This window comes from Aptenodytes forsteri, unplaced genomic scaffold, assembly GCF_000699145.1.
Source record: "Aptenodytes forsteri isolate BGI_AS27 unplaced genomic scaffold, ASM69914v1 Scaffold151, whole genome shotgun sequence".
Lineage (NCBI taxonomy): Eukaryota > Metazoa > Chordata > Aves > Sphenisciformes > Spheniscidae > Aptenodytes > Aptenodytes forsteri.
Genome location: NW_008795939.1, coordinates 5,970,541 through 5,985,283, shown reverse-complemented (window position 1 = coordinate 5,985,283; position 14,743 = coordinate 5,970,541). Strand labels below are relative to the sequence as shown.

The 14,743-nt window shown below is 37.4% G+C and overlaps 1 protein-coding gene across 1 annotated transcript in view; it reads right to left on the bottom strand.

Annotated features, from left to right (window-relative positions):
* The window catches only part of PCSK5 (proprotein convertase subtilisin/kexin type 5), a 271,155-nt gene that overhangs the window by 21,276 nt on the left and 235,136 nt on the right, over positions 1–14,743 (bottom strand). The window contains exons 25-27 of the mRNA XM_019473649.1: positions 10,618–10,660; positions 7,572–7,714; positions 6,152–6,352 (exon numbers count right to left, since the gene is read on the bottom strand). Of these exons, the coding sequence (XP_019329194.1) occupies positions 6,152–6,352; positions 7,572–7,714; positions 10,618–10,660 (387 nt within the window). The remainder of the gene's footprint in view (positions 1–6,151; positions 6,353–7,571; positions 7,715–10,617; positions 10,661–14,743) is intronic.

The following is a 14,743-nucleotide window of genomic DNA, read 5'->3' as shown; positions in this document are numbered from 1 at the left end:
CACCCCCAGGTCCTTTTCCGACAGGCAGCTTTCCAGCCACTCTTCCCCAAGCCTGTAGCGTTGCATGGGGTTGTTGTGACCCAAGTGCAGGACCTGGCACCTGGCCTTGTTGAACCTCATACAATTGGCCTTGGCCCATTGATCCAGCCTGTCCAGATCCCTCTGCGGAGCCTTCCTACCCTCGAGCAGATCAACACTCCCGCCCAACTTGGTGTCATCTGCGAACTTACTGAGGGTGCACTCAATCCCCTCATCCAGATCATTGATAAAGATATTGAACAGAACTGCCTCCAGTACTGAGCCCTGGGGAAAACCACTTGTGACTGGCTGTCAACTGGATTTAACTCCATTCACCACAAGTATCAGAGTAGCCCCCTGTATATATTTGTAATACCAATATGTTCTAGTTAGAAAGACATTGACTTCTACAAAGAGCGTATTTTTACAGTGTATTTTATTGTCAGACCATGGCACAATTGCTGCAGTGAGGCATGCAGAAGGAAATGAAGTGCCATGGCTGTTTGTAACTGCAAACATATTCCTTTTAGAAGGTGACCTGACTAACTTTTACACTGTGTAGTGGGATGTGATTTGACTGTGATCCAGTTGAGATGCTACTTAGTTTGTTAGATTTTATTCTGCATGTGGCACTGGCCTTGTGAAATTGATACAGTCATGAATAAAAACACAAAAATGGGTTATGTATCTCCATGAGGTAATTACAATTACATAGACATGGTAAAACATAATGAAACCAATATACATATGTAATAAAATACTAGACCTATCCCATTTTGAAGACTTACATGAACTGTAAATTTAAGGAAACTATAGGAGTGCTGAGAAGTAAATCACAATCCCCAATAACCGTTAATTCCCAATCTAGTTATCTTGTAACAACCATAATATTACTTTACAAACAAATAGCTGGAATATGAAATTGGCATGCCGAAGAACATATGGGATAATGAATCATTTTTGCTTGCCTCTAGCAACCTGAAATTTCACATATGGATGATGCTTAAAAAGTCTCCTAACTCTTCCCATGATGCTCTAATTCTGCACTCTAAATGTCATAACATTTTCACATTTGGTAGACTATGACCTGTTCTCTCCTGATGCTTTCTCTACTGTCTTCTGCCCACCCCGTTCCTTTTTTTTTTCCCCTTCCATATTCCAAGGCCTTTATATGCATATCTGCATAGCTGCATTAAAGTCCTTTTAAATAATCCTTTTAAAGCCTGAATTATTGTTTTGTCTCAACCAGTACATTTTTACTGTTTTTGTTTTACTCTATGTTTAGGAAAAGGAAAATATGCAAGATGGATGCAGTTGGTCAATGGCTGCTTGTGGGAGGTTGCTCTTATTATTGGGGGTGGTATGTAATAGTAAACAGAACCAGCTGCTATTTAGCTGCGTAATTTACTACAGCATATATTATCTGCATGTAAAGAAGCACATATCACGTTTTGAGTCTGCATCAGAAACAGACCTCATTCCATACCCATTTTTTTCCTTTTGTACTTTTCAGAAGAATGTGGTAGACTAAACCGTGTAACTGAGGAACGAATGAGTTTTTGGGGTACGGTATTTACAGTGAACAGGCAAAATGAAGACCTGATCATAACTTGCAAAATGTCTAATCCAGTTGAAAGGGGGTGTGTGTTCACTTGGTGAATCAAGCTTACACTCGTGTGTCTCCTGGCTTCCAAAGTCATTTCATCATCTGGTACATGAGATAAAATACAGATGTTTCACGCTAGAAACGCAGAGCTCAGTCTCTTTTTTTCCCCCTTTCTTGGCTTGCCCTGTCTTTTTAAAAGCCTGGATAACAGACATGGTCTGTTTCATTATTTCAGACCTGGATATGACTTATTAATGATTCCTGATATGAGTTGAACTGTTTGCCCAGCAGAGTATACCCCCAAAGTAAATATAATTTTAGAAAGTTGGTTTTTTATAGAATGTTTTGGTTGTTGGAGTGTGTGCTCATAAAAATTCATAAGACTGGTCTATTATTTATCCCTGCATAAGAAATAGAAGTGAAAGCTTAAACATGGAAAAAAAAGTGTGTTCCACATTCACAAAGGTTTTAATCCTCACCTAGATGGAGTAGTCTCTCAAATTGCAAAGAAGCTCAGACTCTATGTTGGTTTCTCTGTGGCAGGCTCTGATGTGCTGCCCTTTAATTTATGTTAGCCTTGGAACCAAACAAAACAACAGTGTTTGTTTCCCAGAACTCACTTTGTCTGTTATGGTACATCAACACAGTCACTAAAACTACAGTGGAACCCACTGAATCCATGTGGCTGGAAAAGCCAAAGAGAAATGGCTTCATTATTTGTAAATACAGTTCAAGGTCTAATACCTCAACTCTCTGTTAGTAACATTTCTAAAGAAAAAAATGTAAATAGCAGACTAACGTGGTAAAAGCTGATGTAAACTACCGGATTTGGAAATTTTGGCTATCTTCCTAGTTGTGTTGTCTTCCTGCATTGTCCGGAGCAGGGCATGTGCTGAGGATGGGCTTGGTGCGATCTCATCTTCATTCCCATGACAGGGGCGAGGTTGTTTGATCCTTGGCCTCCATGCCCAGCTCAATACCCCAAAGTGGGAGGACTAATAATTGTCTGGCCTGTATTCTTTAATTAGATTCTTTAATTCAGGCCACTGAAGCTCAGAGGCAGCTCTGTCATGGTGTTGCACCAGTGTAAAGGAGTTGAGGACACTGAGCACCCAGTGGAAGAAGCGTATATTGGTAAACAGACAGAGAGGATGAGAGCCCAAAGCCAAATCTCAGCCACAGTGGGCTGGTGAACAAACATGGAAGTATTTTAATATCCCCTGCAGAAGGGACAAGCTTCTTGGACCATGCCCGTGCTGCATGACAGGCTACCCTTAGAAACTGAGTTTGACGACAGATGAGATGGAAGGTCCTTATATTTTGCTAAGAAGAAATAACCCTGGAGAAAATCCAAGTAGCTATGAACAAGCTAAAGAACAAAAAAAGTAAACTGGGATAAAATACCTGAAGATCTGTCCAGAGGAAGCAGTGAAAAACTTGGAAAGATGCCATGAGTTTGCACCCATGTATGAAAGAAAAAGTATTTTCTCTATCCCCATGATCTTCTTTAAAATAAATAATGGAAAAGAGGAGGCCCAACAGAAATGCTTAAGAAGATCTGGAGAGGGATCATTGTTCTAGGCCCAGGCAGTTTTTCTGTACAGGTCTGCCAGCCAGAATCCTCACTGACAGTAAGTTTCAAGGAGGACAGATAGGTTTTCATTTTGTCCATTCTTGAACTGGTCCTATAGCATTGTTGAATAAAGCAATAAAAGACAGTGTCTGCCTCTCCTAAATTTTACTGGTTTTCAGAAAGCTTTTGACAATGAAGAAAATAATTGTAACAGATAGTGAAACTCTATTTGTTTTTCTTTTTTTTTTTCTTTTAAAATTGTCCACACATTATCAGGGTGTGAAATGTACTGCAGTCTCTAACTAGGAACTACCCTATTGGTGTGATGTACTGCTAGAGTTAAATGTGGTTTGGTCCTGCCTGAATCCTCTATTTTTTGTTAAGGATCTTCAGCGTGGAACAAGAATTTCAAATATAGATGGCACAGTTGGAAATCTGGACTCAGCTGATATCTGCCTCTTGAATGCATCATCAAAAGAAATGAGTGCAAGATTGATATTCTAGCCAAAAAAATCAACCGTTTAGATGTTGTTGTTAATTAGCAAATGAAAATGACTGTTATGAGAACCAGATGATCCTACAGTATCTGAGCAAGAAACCTCACAAACTGTTGATAAATGTAGTTATTCAGGGTGTAACTTCAGTAAAGACAGTGACAACTTCATTAACGTTGTGACTTGAAGGTTACTACTCTTTGGAAGCCTACCCTGCTGAGAAAAGGCTCAAGATATCACCAAGTTCAACATCACTTTCTCAGCGGTTACATGGCACAGCTGCTGCCACACTGTGGGAATCCCAGCAAGTCTATCTCGGAGAAGGTGAAGAGCCTCCAGCCAGGTTCCCTGGGCTCCCATCACCAGCTGCAGCAGGAATCCTGTGACTTTGGAGCAGTCATTAATGTTCAAGCCAGTACAGCTCTGAGAGGGATGTATCTTACAGTTCAAAATGCCCGTAAGTAAGGTGCATTTTAACTACTGGAAGGAAAGAGAAACGGTACGCAAGATAGAAAGAGGTTTCACAGCACAGCAATGCTGATATATACAGAACTGCATCAGCTGCCTGCTCAGAAGAAAAAAACTGACAATGAGTCACCTCATTTGACAGTGTGAGAAATAGATAACCAATAGATAGACCAAACTACACATATGCTCTTTCCACGGCACTGATGTAGGTAGTCTCAAACTGAAAAAATACTTACTCATATGGATGAAACACAAGGAAATGCATGGAGGAGACCAACTTTCTATTAATATTTCTTCTTTTTAGGTCTCTCTGATCTTTTTCTGAAGTGAAGAAATGTTATTCCTTTTGATACAACATTTCTCCGTAGATAGGCAATGAATAGAAATGGTCAATATTTTTTCTGAAAATATTTGTTAGTATATTTTAATTTTTAATGCAAGCTCATATAGATCTAAGGATAGTCATTCTTTGATGTGTTTGAGTCAAATAAAGACATAGGAATCAGAACAAAATTTGCATTTGATACAAAAAATAAAACTGGAAAGGATCTTAAGTAATCTAGTCTCCATTATTCCATTTGAAAGTCCCCTTTTTTCCAATGCCAAATCTAAAACTTCTTTTCTGGATTTTAAGTCCTGTTTAGCACACTTACAGAGACATGATCTATTCCATTCTTCTTTGTGATTGTGTTCCTCTTAGCTTTCTCATTTAGTCCCAAGCCCCTCATTTATCTCAACCTTTCACTGTAAATAATTTTTTCCATAGATTTCTGGTAATTCTCACTGTTTTCTCTATAATTGGTCCACTTCTTTCTTTAAACACTGTGCCCAAAATTGAATGTGTTTTTCCAGCTGATGCTTTACAACTATAAAGAGAGTGAAAGGATTATATGACACCAACTTTTCTCTTTGTTTACAGTGATCAGCAAAGCAGCTATTGAAACTCTAGAGGAAATTTTACCCTTTGTTGGAGGGTATGGCATACCAATAATTAAAAAGTGCCAATTGCAATCCTAACTATTGAGATTCCACATGCTGCACAGGTTTCACTTAAAAAGAATGAATATTCATAGCAAATGAGTTTTAATTTGTGTGCTGGGTGATAAATTCACCATTAGCACTGCCTCATTTGGTAACATAACCTATTCAATTGTACTTTATATAACTTCGTAATGGGAACGACAAATATTCTACTGCACACTTTTCATTTAACACTTTCTTAACAAGGAATTTGTGACAGTACTGGGATGCATTTGAAGATGGTTATGAAGCTTTAAATTTTAAAGCATTTTCCTTCCAAATACTTTATTTTTTTTTTTTGGAACAGAGAATTGTTTTTCCCATGCTATAGATGAGGGAACCAAGAAAGAACTGATTATTTTGTGAAGGTTGTGAAAATGGCCAAGGTAGGACAAGCACTCCAGACTCGAGGATGTAATTCTATATCCTGTGTTAGGTCCCTTAGATATCGGTGCATACCTACACCGGGGGGAGAAAGGAAAAGAAGAGAGCTTGCTTTTGAACACACACTACACACACACACACAGACACACACAGACACATAGTTGATTCTTTTCCAGTTCCTCCAACTTACATTCATTTCTGTGTAGGGAATCAATAGCTACAAAGCTGGTCTAACACATAGCCTATAAGGCTCCCAGTACTTTAGATAAGGAAATTCCAGTACCTTAATCTATTATCTATCTTTTTCTTTTTCATCTTTTTATCTTTTATTTTTTAATCTTTTATCTATCCAGATAAGATAACTCCCAGATAAGGAACACCTAAGTGGTATTAAAATGTTACGCTATTTGCAGGAAGATGAATTTCACTCTCTGAAACCAGTGGTTTTGGTCAGTATATTTTTAAAATGACAATGAGTTTGACAAAAGTGCAGTTTCACTCAGGCTGCAAGATCTTGATATCCTCTTTCTAAAACTTTTGGTAGTCTTCACAGAAACAGAAAAGATTAAGGGATCTGTTTCAACTTACCACTCCAGAACTTCCCACTGAGCGGAGAATTTCTTGGGTTCAGACACTGCCCATGAGATAGCTGGAAACTGTTTTTGCACCCAGTACAGTTCTCGTAGCTGTACCCAACACACGTTGCACAGCTCCTGTGGCAAGGTTCACATTCTCTAGAGATGTCATCAGTGAAGAAGCCATGTCCACACTCACTCACACATGTGCCACCTGCAACAGAAACAGAGCCTCGCATCATGGTGTCTACTGACCCCTGTCAATCCTGACAAGGAGGTACCTCACCTATAGCATCTATCTGTCTCTAGCAAGAAACAGTTTAAGAAAAAAGCAGTATATAAGAACCCATGAAACTTTTTGTAGCTATATAAACTCTAATTTTTTAGTGTGAAACCTAAATTCATCTCAGTTGCTTGTGCAAACTTCACGACCTTCAAACCAATCTGCACTTAAATTTATATCTAGATGGGTTTTCATACATATCCTAAATCCTGACAGATACAAATCTTATGAAAGTCCAAATCTAGATAAAAATTTTATGGTTGAGTCCCAGTTTTTATACTGGCCCGATATAAAATCTTAAGTCCAGAATTCCCTAAGATTGTTAGATATATACGAATTTTGAGGAGTGGATGAATCTCTAGTTCCTGGTGAATATAAAGCTAAACTCAAGTAAATCTGATTCAATTTAAGGGTTGGCATACTGCAGCAAAGCCCCTAGGAGTTGTTACACTGATAGCTTTTTGAGCTTCCTCCAATTTCAGTTAAAAAAATAGTAGACCACCGGATCACCTCAGGTTGTGACCACATTTTTCCATGAGTGTGATGCTTTTGTAGTCCACTACTGGGCACCTTCAGCAGGCAATGCACAAGAATACCATAACCTCAGGATTTCCTGTGATTCATATTTGGCACCATGTCTGAACCAGATCTGCCTGATTTATGGCAGCTAAGAGATTCTTAGTCTTGTGTGAATCTGATGTGGAATTTAGTGGTTTTAACTGAGCTCATTTCAGAGTGGTTAAGGCTCATTACTTTATGTGGACCTGAAAGTCAAAGTAAAACTAGACTTGCGAATAGTAAGGAAATGCTTCCGTGTCTTTCTGTGAGTTAAAAACCGCCCCTTTCACAAAGTCTGAATCAAGTACAATATTTTTTGTATTTGCCCAGAAGAGTGGAAGTGCATTAAAAAAAAAAAGTGGGAATTTGTAGTCAAATACATGGAGCCTTTGAACCAAATGGCACCATTGGCTAACATAAACACCTCATGTTAATGCAAAGCACCCGGTTCTGCAAAGTGCTAACTCCCCTCAGTCTCCACTGTCTGTCATAGTAGAGATTTATGAATTTGTGAAGTCAGGTCCAGACTCTTTCTCTAAAGAAAAAGTCTAAAATACTTTTCTATATATGCCATGCTTGGTACTTTGCTTACCTGAGAGATAAAAGCCTTCCTTACACGAGTCACACTTGTCCTTGTCACAGCTATCACAGTTGCTAGGACACTCCCTACACTGCAGAGAACTTTCATCTCTGTAGGTATTCTCTGGGCAGTATTTATAGCAATGTTGCTTATACCTGTAAGATAAAGTAGAACATCGTTAGTAAGTTTCTTTTGAGGTCACTAAGTTTGCTTTCTGTATGTTTCTAGGTATGGTAATGGTAAAGCTCTATTCTCATCCTAATGAACAGAAATTATTCGTCTAATGAAGGATTCAAAGTGTATTTTTATTTATGTTACTTATTCAATTGGCAAATATTAACAAGTCATGTTTTCTAATCTCAGGGTCCTTAAGTATAACTAATTTGATTTTCTTTTTTTAATTGTAGGCACAAAAATGAATGCACGCTTAATTAGAAATTACTGTATTGTGGTTGCAAAGAGCTGATTGCTTGTAAAAATATATAATCCAATGCCATTGTTTATAGCTAGATTGAATAGCCTTTCTATCAACATTTTCTTTTGTCATTGGATTTTTACAGAGATCTCTTAATTATCACTTTGAAAAGCAGGAGAGTTCTTCTTTTCAGTCCATTTAAGTTAAACTTTCAATGAATCTATATATTTTTTCCTTTGCTTAACCTCCTTGCATTTTTAAGTGTGCCTGCTGAGCTGCACATACCAGAATGGGGCACATGTCATGGTTTAACCCGGCAGTCAGCTAAACACCACACAGCTGTTCACTCACTCCCCCACAGTGGGAAGGGGGAGAGAATCAGAAAAAAGGTAAAACTCATGGGTTGAGCTAAAAACAATTTAATAGGACAGAAAAGGGATGGAAAATAATACTAATGATAAAAGAATATACAAAACAAGTGATGCACAATGCAATTGCTCACCACCTGCTGACTGATGCCCAGCCAGTTCCCGAGCAGCAGCCCTGCCCCGCCCTCCCCTCCCCAGCCAACTCCCCTCGTTTTTTTGTTCAGCATGATGTCACATGGTATGGAATATCCCTTTGGCCAGTTTGGGTCAGCTGTCCTGGCTGTGTCCCCTCCCATCTTCTTGTGCACCACCAGCCTCCTTGCTGGCAGGGCCTGAAAAGTCCTTGACTAGTGTAAGCACTGCTTAGCAACAACTAAAACATCGGTGTGTTATCAACAATATTCTCATCCTAAATCCAAAGCACAGTACTCCACGAGCTACTAGGAAGAAAATTAAGTCTATCCCAGCTGAAACCAGGACAACACAATAGTTTATATTTTCATTCCAGATCTGGATTAAATGAGTCCTGCACTCAGGTGTTTTTAGCTAAAAGGCAGTTTTAGAGAAAGACAGTCTCAAAGAAACAGCTTTATTTGGAAGAATTTCAGACACCCTCGTTGTTTTCACTCTCTCTGGTACATAAATCTAGACGGGAAAATAAAGTCCCACATAACTGGAAAAAATATATTTTTAAGCAAGTTTTAAAGCTAATAATTTCTTTGGGGAAACTTGGTTTAAGTTTTTCCTTATCTTCAGAAAATTGGGTCAAGATATATTTCTGGGCAAGTATTCATAAAAAAAAGAAACCACACCAAAACCACAACACATCATTCCCATTCCCTGACCATCACGGCATGCCACTCTGCAGCTGTACAGCAACATTTGCATAAGAATAGAATAGAAGGATATAACTAGGATATAGTAAGGATGTAACTCATCATCCTGATTTTACCTGAAGACCGGACTGCTTACTAGGACTGTTTTAGCTTAGTATTTTTCCCCCCAGCATCTGTATTTAAAGGTCAACTTTGATTAATAATTAAACAAAATTACTTATTTTGTGTGAATGCACACAATATATTGCAGGATACAGAAAAGAACATTCTTTGCCATTTTAACCCCGTGTGAATTTTTGGAGGATGAGTAGTAAAGCAACTTAGAAAAAAAAGATACTTTAGATGAGCATTGTCAAGTCTGAGGCTTAAATGGCAAGGTGGAGGGCTGTGCGTGTGTTTTGAGTTTTTTGGGTTTTTTTTTGTTTTTGTTTGTTTGTTTTGTTTTTTTAAAGAAATGTAGGTACTATCAGCTAATGCAACCCCTTGCTAGGCCTGCCTGGAATGTCTAAGGACGAAGGCTAACAGACATCAGCCATTAGGACAACTCTGGCACAACAACTATTATCTAAAATTTATTTCAGACCTCTATGAAGAAATACACTAAATTAACATGACACTTACTTCAGCTTGCCTGCAGTTATTTATAACCTCAGTAGCTTTGTCTTCTAGCGTAGTCAGCTCTTCTGTCAAGTCTTTAATTTCTTTCTCATTATCTTCAATTTCCTTCTCCGTGCGAAGAACGGACTCCTCAGATTTTTTCAGGTTTCTGCATGGGTACCGAGATGTTTGTATACCTCACGAGTGCAAATATGACATAAGATAATCTTGAAACACAATCTTACTGATAAAGATTGTTCAATAGCTATTGACAACCAAATAGGAATGGCTGTCTTGAATCACCTCCCTGTCCTCCATGTGCCTTAGCATAGCTTCCAGGAGGATCTGTTCCATGATCTTCCCAGGCACAGAGGTGAGACTGACTGGCCTGTAGTTCCCCAGCTCTTCCTTTTTTCCCTTTTTAAAAATGGGGGTTACGTTTCCCCTTTTCCAGTCAGTGGGAACTTCACTGGACTGCCACGACTTCTCAAATATGATGGATAGTGGCTTAGCAACTTCATCTGGCAGTTCCTTCTGGACCCGTGGATGGATCTCATCGGCCCAAATCCAGAGGCACTGTTTAACTTTTAGATCCTTTCTGTTCCATATTCCCCTCTTCATATATGTAAAGTTCACATCAGTCCATAAGGTTTAAAAGGCCTTGATAGTGAGCGATTGGCTAGTTTTTCAGCATTTCCCAAGCCTTTTTCCAAAGTTAGTATTCTCAGATAGGCAACACTTAAAAGGAATGGGATAATACACAGCACAGGTCTATGTAGTGAAGCACGTATTTTTGCTTTAGAAAAATGTATAGGTTTGAAGAGCTGTACAGCTATACTTACATATAATAGTTCTGAATGCATGTTATACAGATTCTTGGGTCATCTGAAATTAAAAATGTGAAATTATGTAAATAATATTCAGAGTTAAAACCAGAATTCTAAAAAGAATTGTTGCTACACCATTTTTGTTAATCTTTCTTACATTAAAATCACTACAGCCATAACTACTACATTATTACCTCTGAATCTCTGTTTACATTTTTGGAGATAAACTCTTCCACGATCAAGTCCTGGCCTGTATTTTTGCAGTGACTTGTAACTTTTGAGTCCTCAGCATAAGGTACGTAGAAGGTGCTGAGTGCTTAGGAAGTGCTGTTCTGAAAAGCAGAACCTTCCCAGGAGCTCAGGTTGGGCAAAATGAACTCTTAAAAGGAGACTCTAAGTTATCCAAATCTGTAGTTTCATCCTATTTCTTTATTTGTTGCAGAGGTAAGTTAAAAGCATTTGGCACCTCTAAAAGCAAACTTTTCAAAAACACGTAAGTAATCAGTTTAATCTTAATAATCCTGGGCTAAACAAACACCTTTCTATATTATGGGGGGGACGATGACAAGGCTTTTGGGTAAACTTTCTCATCAGAAAATTAATTTTTGCATTCAAAAATTTTGTTGAATGAACAGAAAAATTGTTATGCAACTTCTTAAAACTGTTACAATGATGGATACGGCTTTATGCTCACATGAAATGAAGACTATTTTCTATAACCTTCCATTATCTTCTATTAGCTTTCTGTTTCTTTTACCTTACTCAAATATCCCAAAGGGAGCAGAATGGAAGGAAACAGAACAACCTGGGTGAATGTATTTATAAACTGTTCTACTATGAAATGCCTATAAATTATTTTTGATATTAATAGTACTCATAAGGCAAAATTTTCACTGAGTCTGTTTGAACTGTGTCTACAATAAATCACACTTCACACATGCAAACTTATTAGGCAACATGCACTTAGTTTTGCAAGTAGTTCTAGCAATTTATTTATGAGGTGTAACGTTTTACTCAGAAATGTTGCAGATCTGTGAAATTATTCTCTTTACTGTTTAGAGCACAAACAGAAACAGCAATCACCTGATCTAGTGTTCTTTTCATTAGATTTTAAGACAGGAAATACTCTTAAAATATTAAAATATTTTCTATGAAGTCTTCCTTTACTTCTAGATAAAAGACATTTGGTTTGTCTGGGGCTTCTTTTTGAATGATTTCAGAAATACTAATATTGTTTCTGAATAAGAACACTTCCTGAGATTTTTTTCCCCCCAATTCATTTGTGTGGGTTTTTTTCTTATAGTGTTTATAGAACATTATTAGGAGCCAGGTTCATGTGATGACAAATAAGTGTATTTGTACCTTTGAAAATTATTATGGTATTGGCACATATAGTCCTTCCGTTTCGTTGATGGAAAGAATAGACTACGCATCAAAGAGACATTGTTAAAATTGCTGGGGTTGCTTGCGGGTTTAGTAACTAACTCTCCATGTACTTTCTGGCTTTTATGAAGAAAGCATTCTTTCCCCTCTTGCCTGTGGGAGGTTCTGATGACATTTTTCTTTCCTAACTGCCCTCTCAGTTTTGCCTGTATGGACGACTATCTATGTAGCTCAATTTGAGGCAGATCGCAGCAGTAATTGCAAACAGACACAATGTCTGGTTGTCCTCTGGAAAAAGATTAGAAAAATGAAGTATTAAGTAAGTGACCATTAAGTAAAGACTGTGTACTTTGAGTTGGTTTAGGATCTAAGAGAAAGTATCTAGGAACAAATGGGTAAAAATAGTTTGTTTAGATTGTGGATTAGGATACATATTGTGGAGAGGGCAAAAAAATGTATCATAGCACTTGCATCCTGCTGCTTACACAAAGTTTAGACAGAAGTGGTAATAGTAAATACCTTATTAGAAGGCCACAGGTTTCATAAGAATAGCTGGTTTGCTGTATTTCACTTGGGCATGCACTGAGTCTTTCTTCAAACCTAAGATTTTGGAGGCGGGGGGAGAATTTCTTGACAATTTCGCAAAATGAAAACATGCAGTCATTGCGCTAGTGTGGCCTAAGTTCATTTGTCGATTTGTCTACTACATTATGTTATTTATCAACCCTTACTGAACCATTGTTCTTTCTCTTAAAGAGATACCCACTAAATAGAAGCTCTACCACCTTCTATACTTAGTTATAGTTTCTGGATGTAGACTGTTGAGGAATAATGAACATAGTTTAGAAAGGAAGGCAAAGAGGGCAACAGTCTGATAGCAGGCAGAGAGAAAACTAAATATGCAACTATTCCTGCAATAGCAAATTTGATATTTAACACATGCTATGTTTCCAAAATCTTGGAAATGAATTTTAAGGATGAACTAAGTCTAGGGAATTTTATGGATATATATGTGCAGTTCTTCAACAGTGACTCCTTTAAAATCTGCCACAATCAGTTCTTGGACTAGCAGTAACAAACATCCTATATTCACTGAGACCTCCAGTTGCCCATAAAATAATGAGATGTCTGTGGCGCAAAGTGAGTTGTTTGGTATGTCATGCTCCAAAAGACTTCTTGTCATAAGAACTGCTAATATTGCATCTATATTTTATAGTTTCCATTTGCATTGATTTCCACTATGTTGACCTTATGCCACTCTTCTGAAGACAGAAACAAAAGTGATCTTGATAGCATCAGAAACAGGATTCAACCAATTTTAAAATATAAGGCCTTAGACACAAACAAGTCCTCAGTGACTTTCTGGTTTGATTGCAGTTTTCTTAGATAAGTGAAGATCGTCTAGAGTTCATAGAAAAAGTCATTTGTTTTCTTTCCTTGTCTGTAATAAACTGATACTCCTGTTCCCTCCTCCACCCCCCACCCTTCTCAAGTACAATACATTCATAGTGCAGCTATGTTATAATACAGGAAAGGTACATGCAAAGATTAAATATTGGTCAAAGGCCAAACATTCATGCATTCTGTTGGAACTCTCTGATTTGAAAAGAATTAGTGTTTTTTTCTACTCCAGGAGGGAAGTATGGACATTAGCATTACAAGCATAGCATTGTTGTGCTGGAAGGGTATTTTTGTTCAAATATGTAAAGGAACACTGTAAGTGATTTTTTTTGTAGTATTACTGTAGAGGCTTAATGAAATATTTAGTACCTAAGTTCCTCCATATTAAAAATAAGCTCCAGAGCGTTTTGAAAATCCTTGTCACTGTTTCACTATGTTTGAGTGTTCATGGTATTTAGACAGATCCTAATTCTGGAAACTTCACATGGCTAGCCCACTGTACTTTTGAGTAGCACTTACTCAAAGCAGCCTGCCTAATTAGACCCAGATCTCGCAATGACTTGGACGCATGCTTAACTTTATCTACTGTATACAATAAAGCTGGGAGTTGAAGTTAAGTGCAAGGAAACATTCTGCAGGATCTGTATTTAGACTGTAACTTTTATTTTATCTTCCTGTTTTGTTTATGAACTTTTAAAAAAATTAAATTTCTTGAACTATTTATTTGCTCAGCCATGAGTCTAGAATGTGCTGAATACACTGAACTTTTTTTTTGCATTCAGGAGAAGTTCAGGATATTCACGGCCTGGGACTTAATGCCTGATTTACCTTTCTTTTCCATTTTAATTAAATGTAATGACTGAAAATGATTTTATATTACATTGCAGTGTTCCTTTAAGGGCCAGCCTGCAGTAATTGTTTAATTTCAACAGTTACTGCTAGATTTTATTTCCCTTTTACATTCCCCTGAACAATAATTTACAATAATCTAAAAAAAAGTACTATAAATTGTAATATATCACCAGCAAGAGTCATTATATATTTTAACTACCTTAGACCATTTTTTCTTTTGTTTTTATGGCATCTCAATTAAAATAACTGAAATGTACAATCCAAACATAATAGGATTTTTGACTAGACATTGGCCTAACTGAAAACTGAGCTTTCAGTAAGCCTTAAAAATGAAGATTTCTATTGTGGAATCAAGGACTCTGTTTTGGATCTTCCAGTTTGTGTGAGAAGATATTTGTTCGTCTGTGTCTTTTTTGTTGGTTTTTCACTTCTTTTTTTTTTTTTTTTTTTTTTGTCCGTAAAAAAAAAAAAAAAAAAACCCCCCCAAAAAAAGAAAATAAAAAAG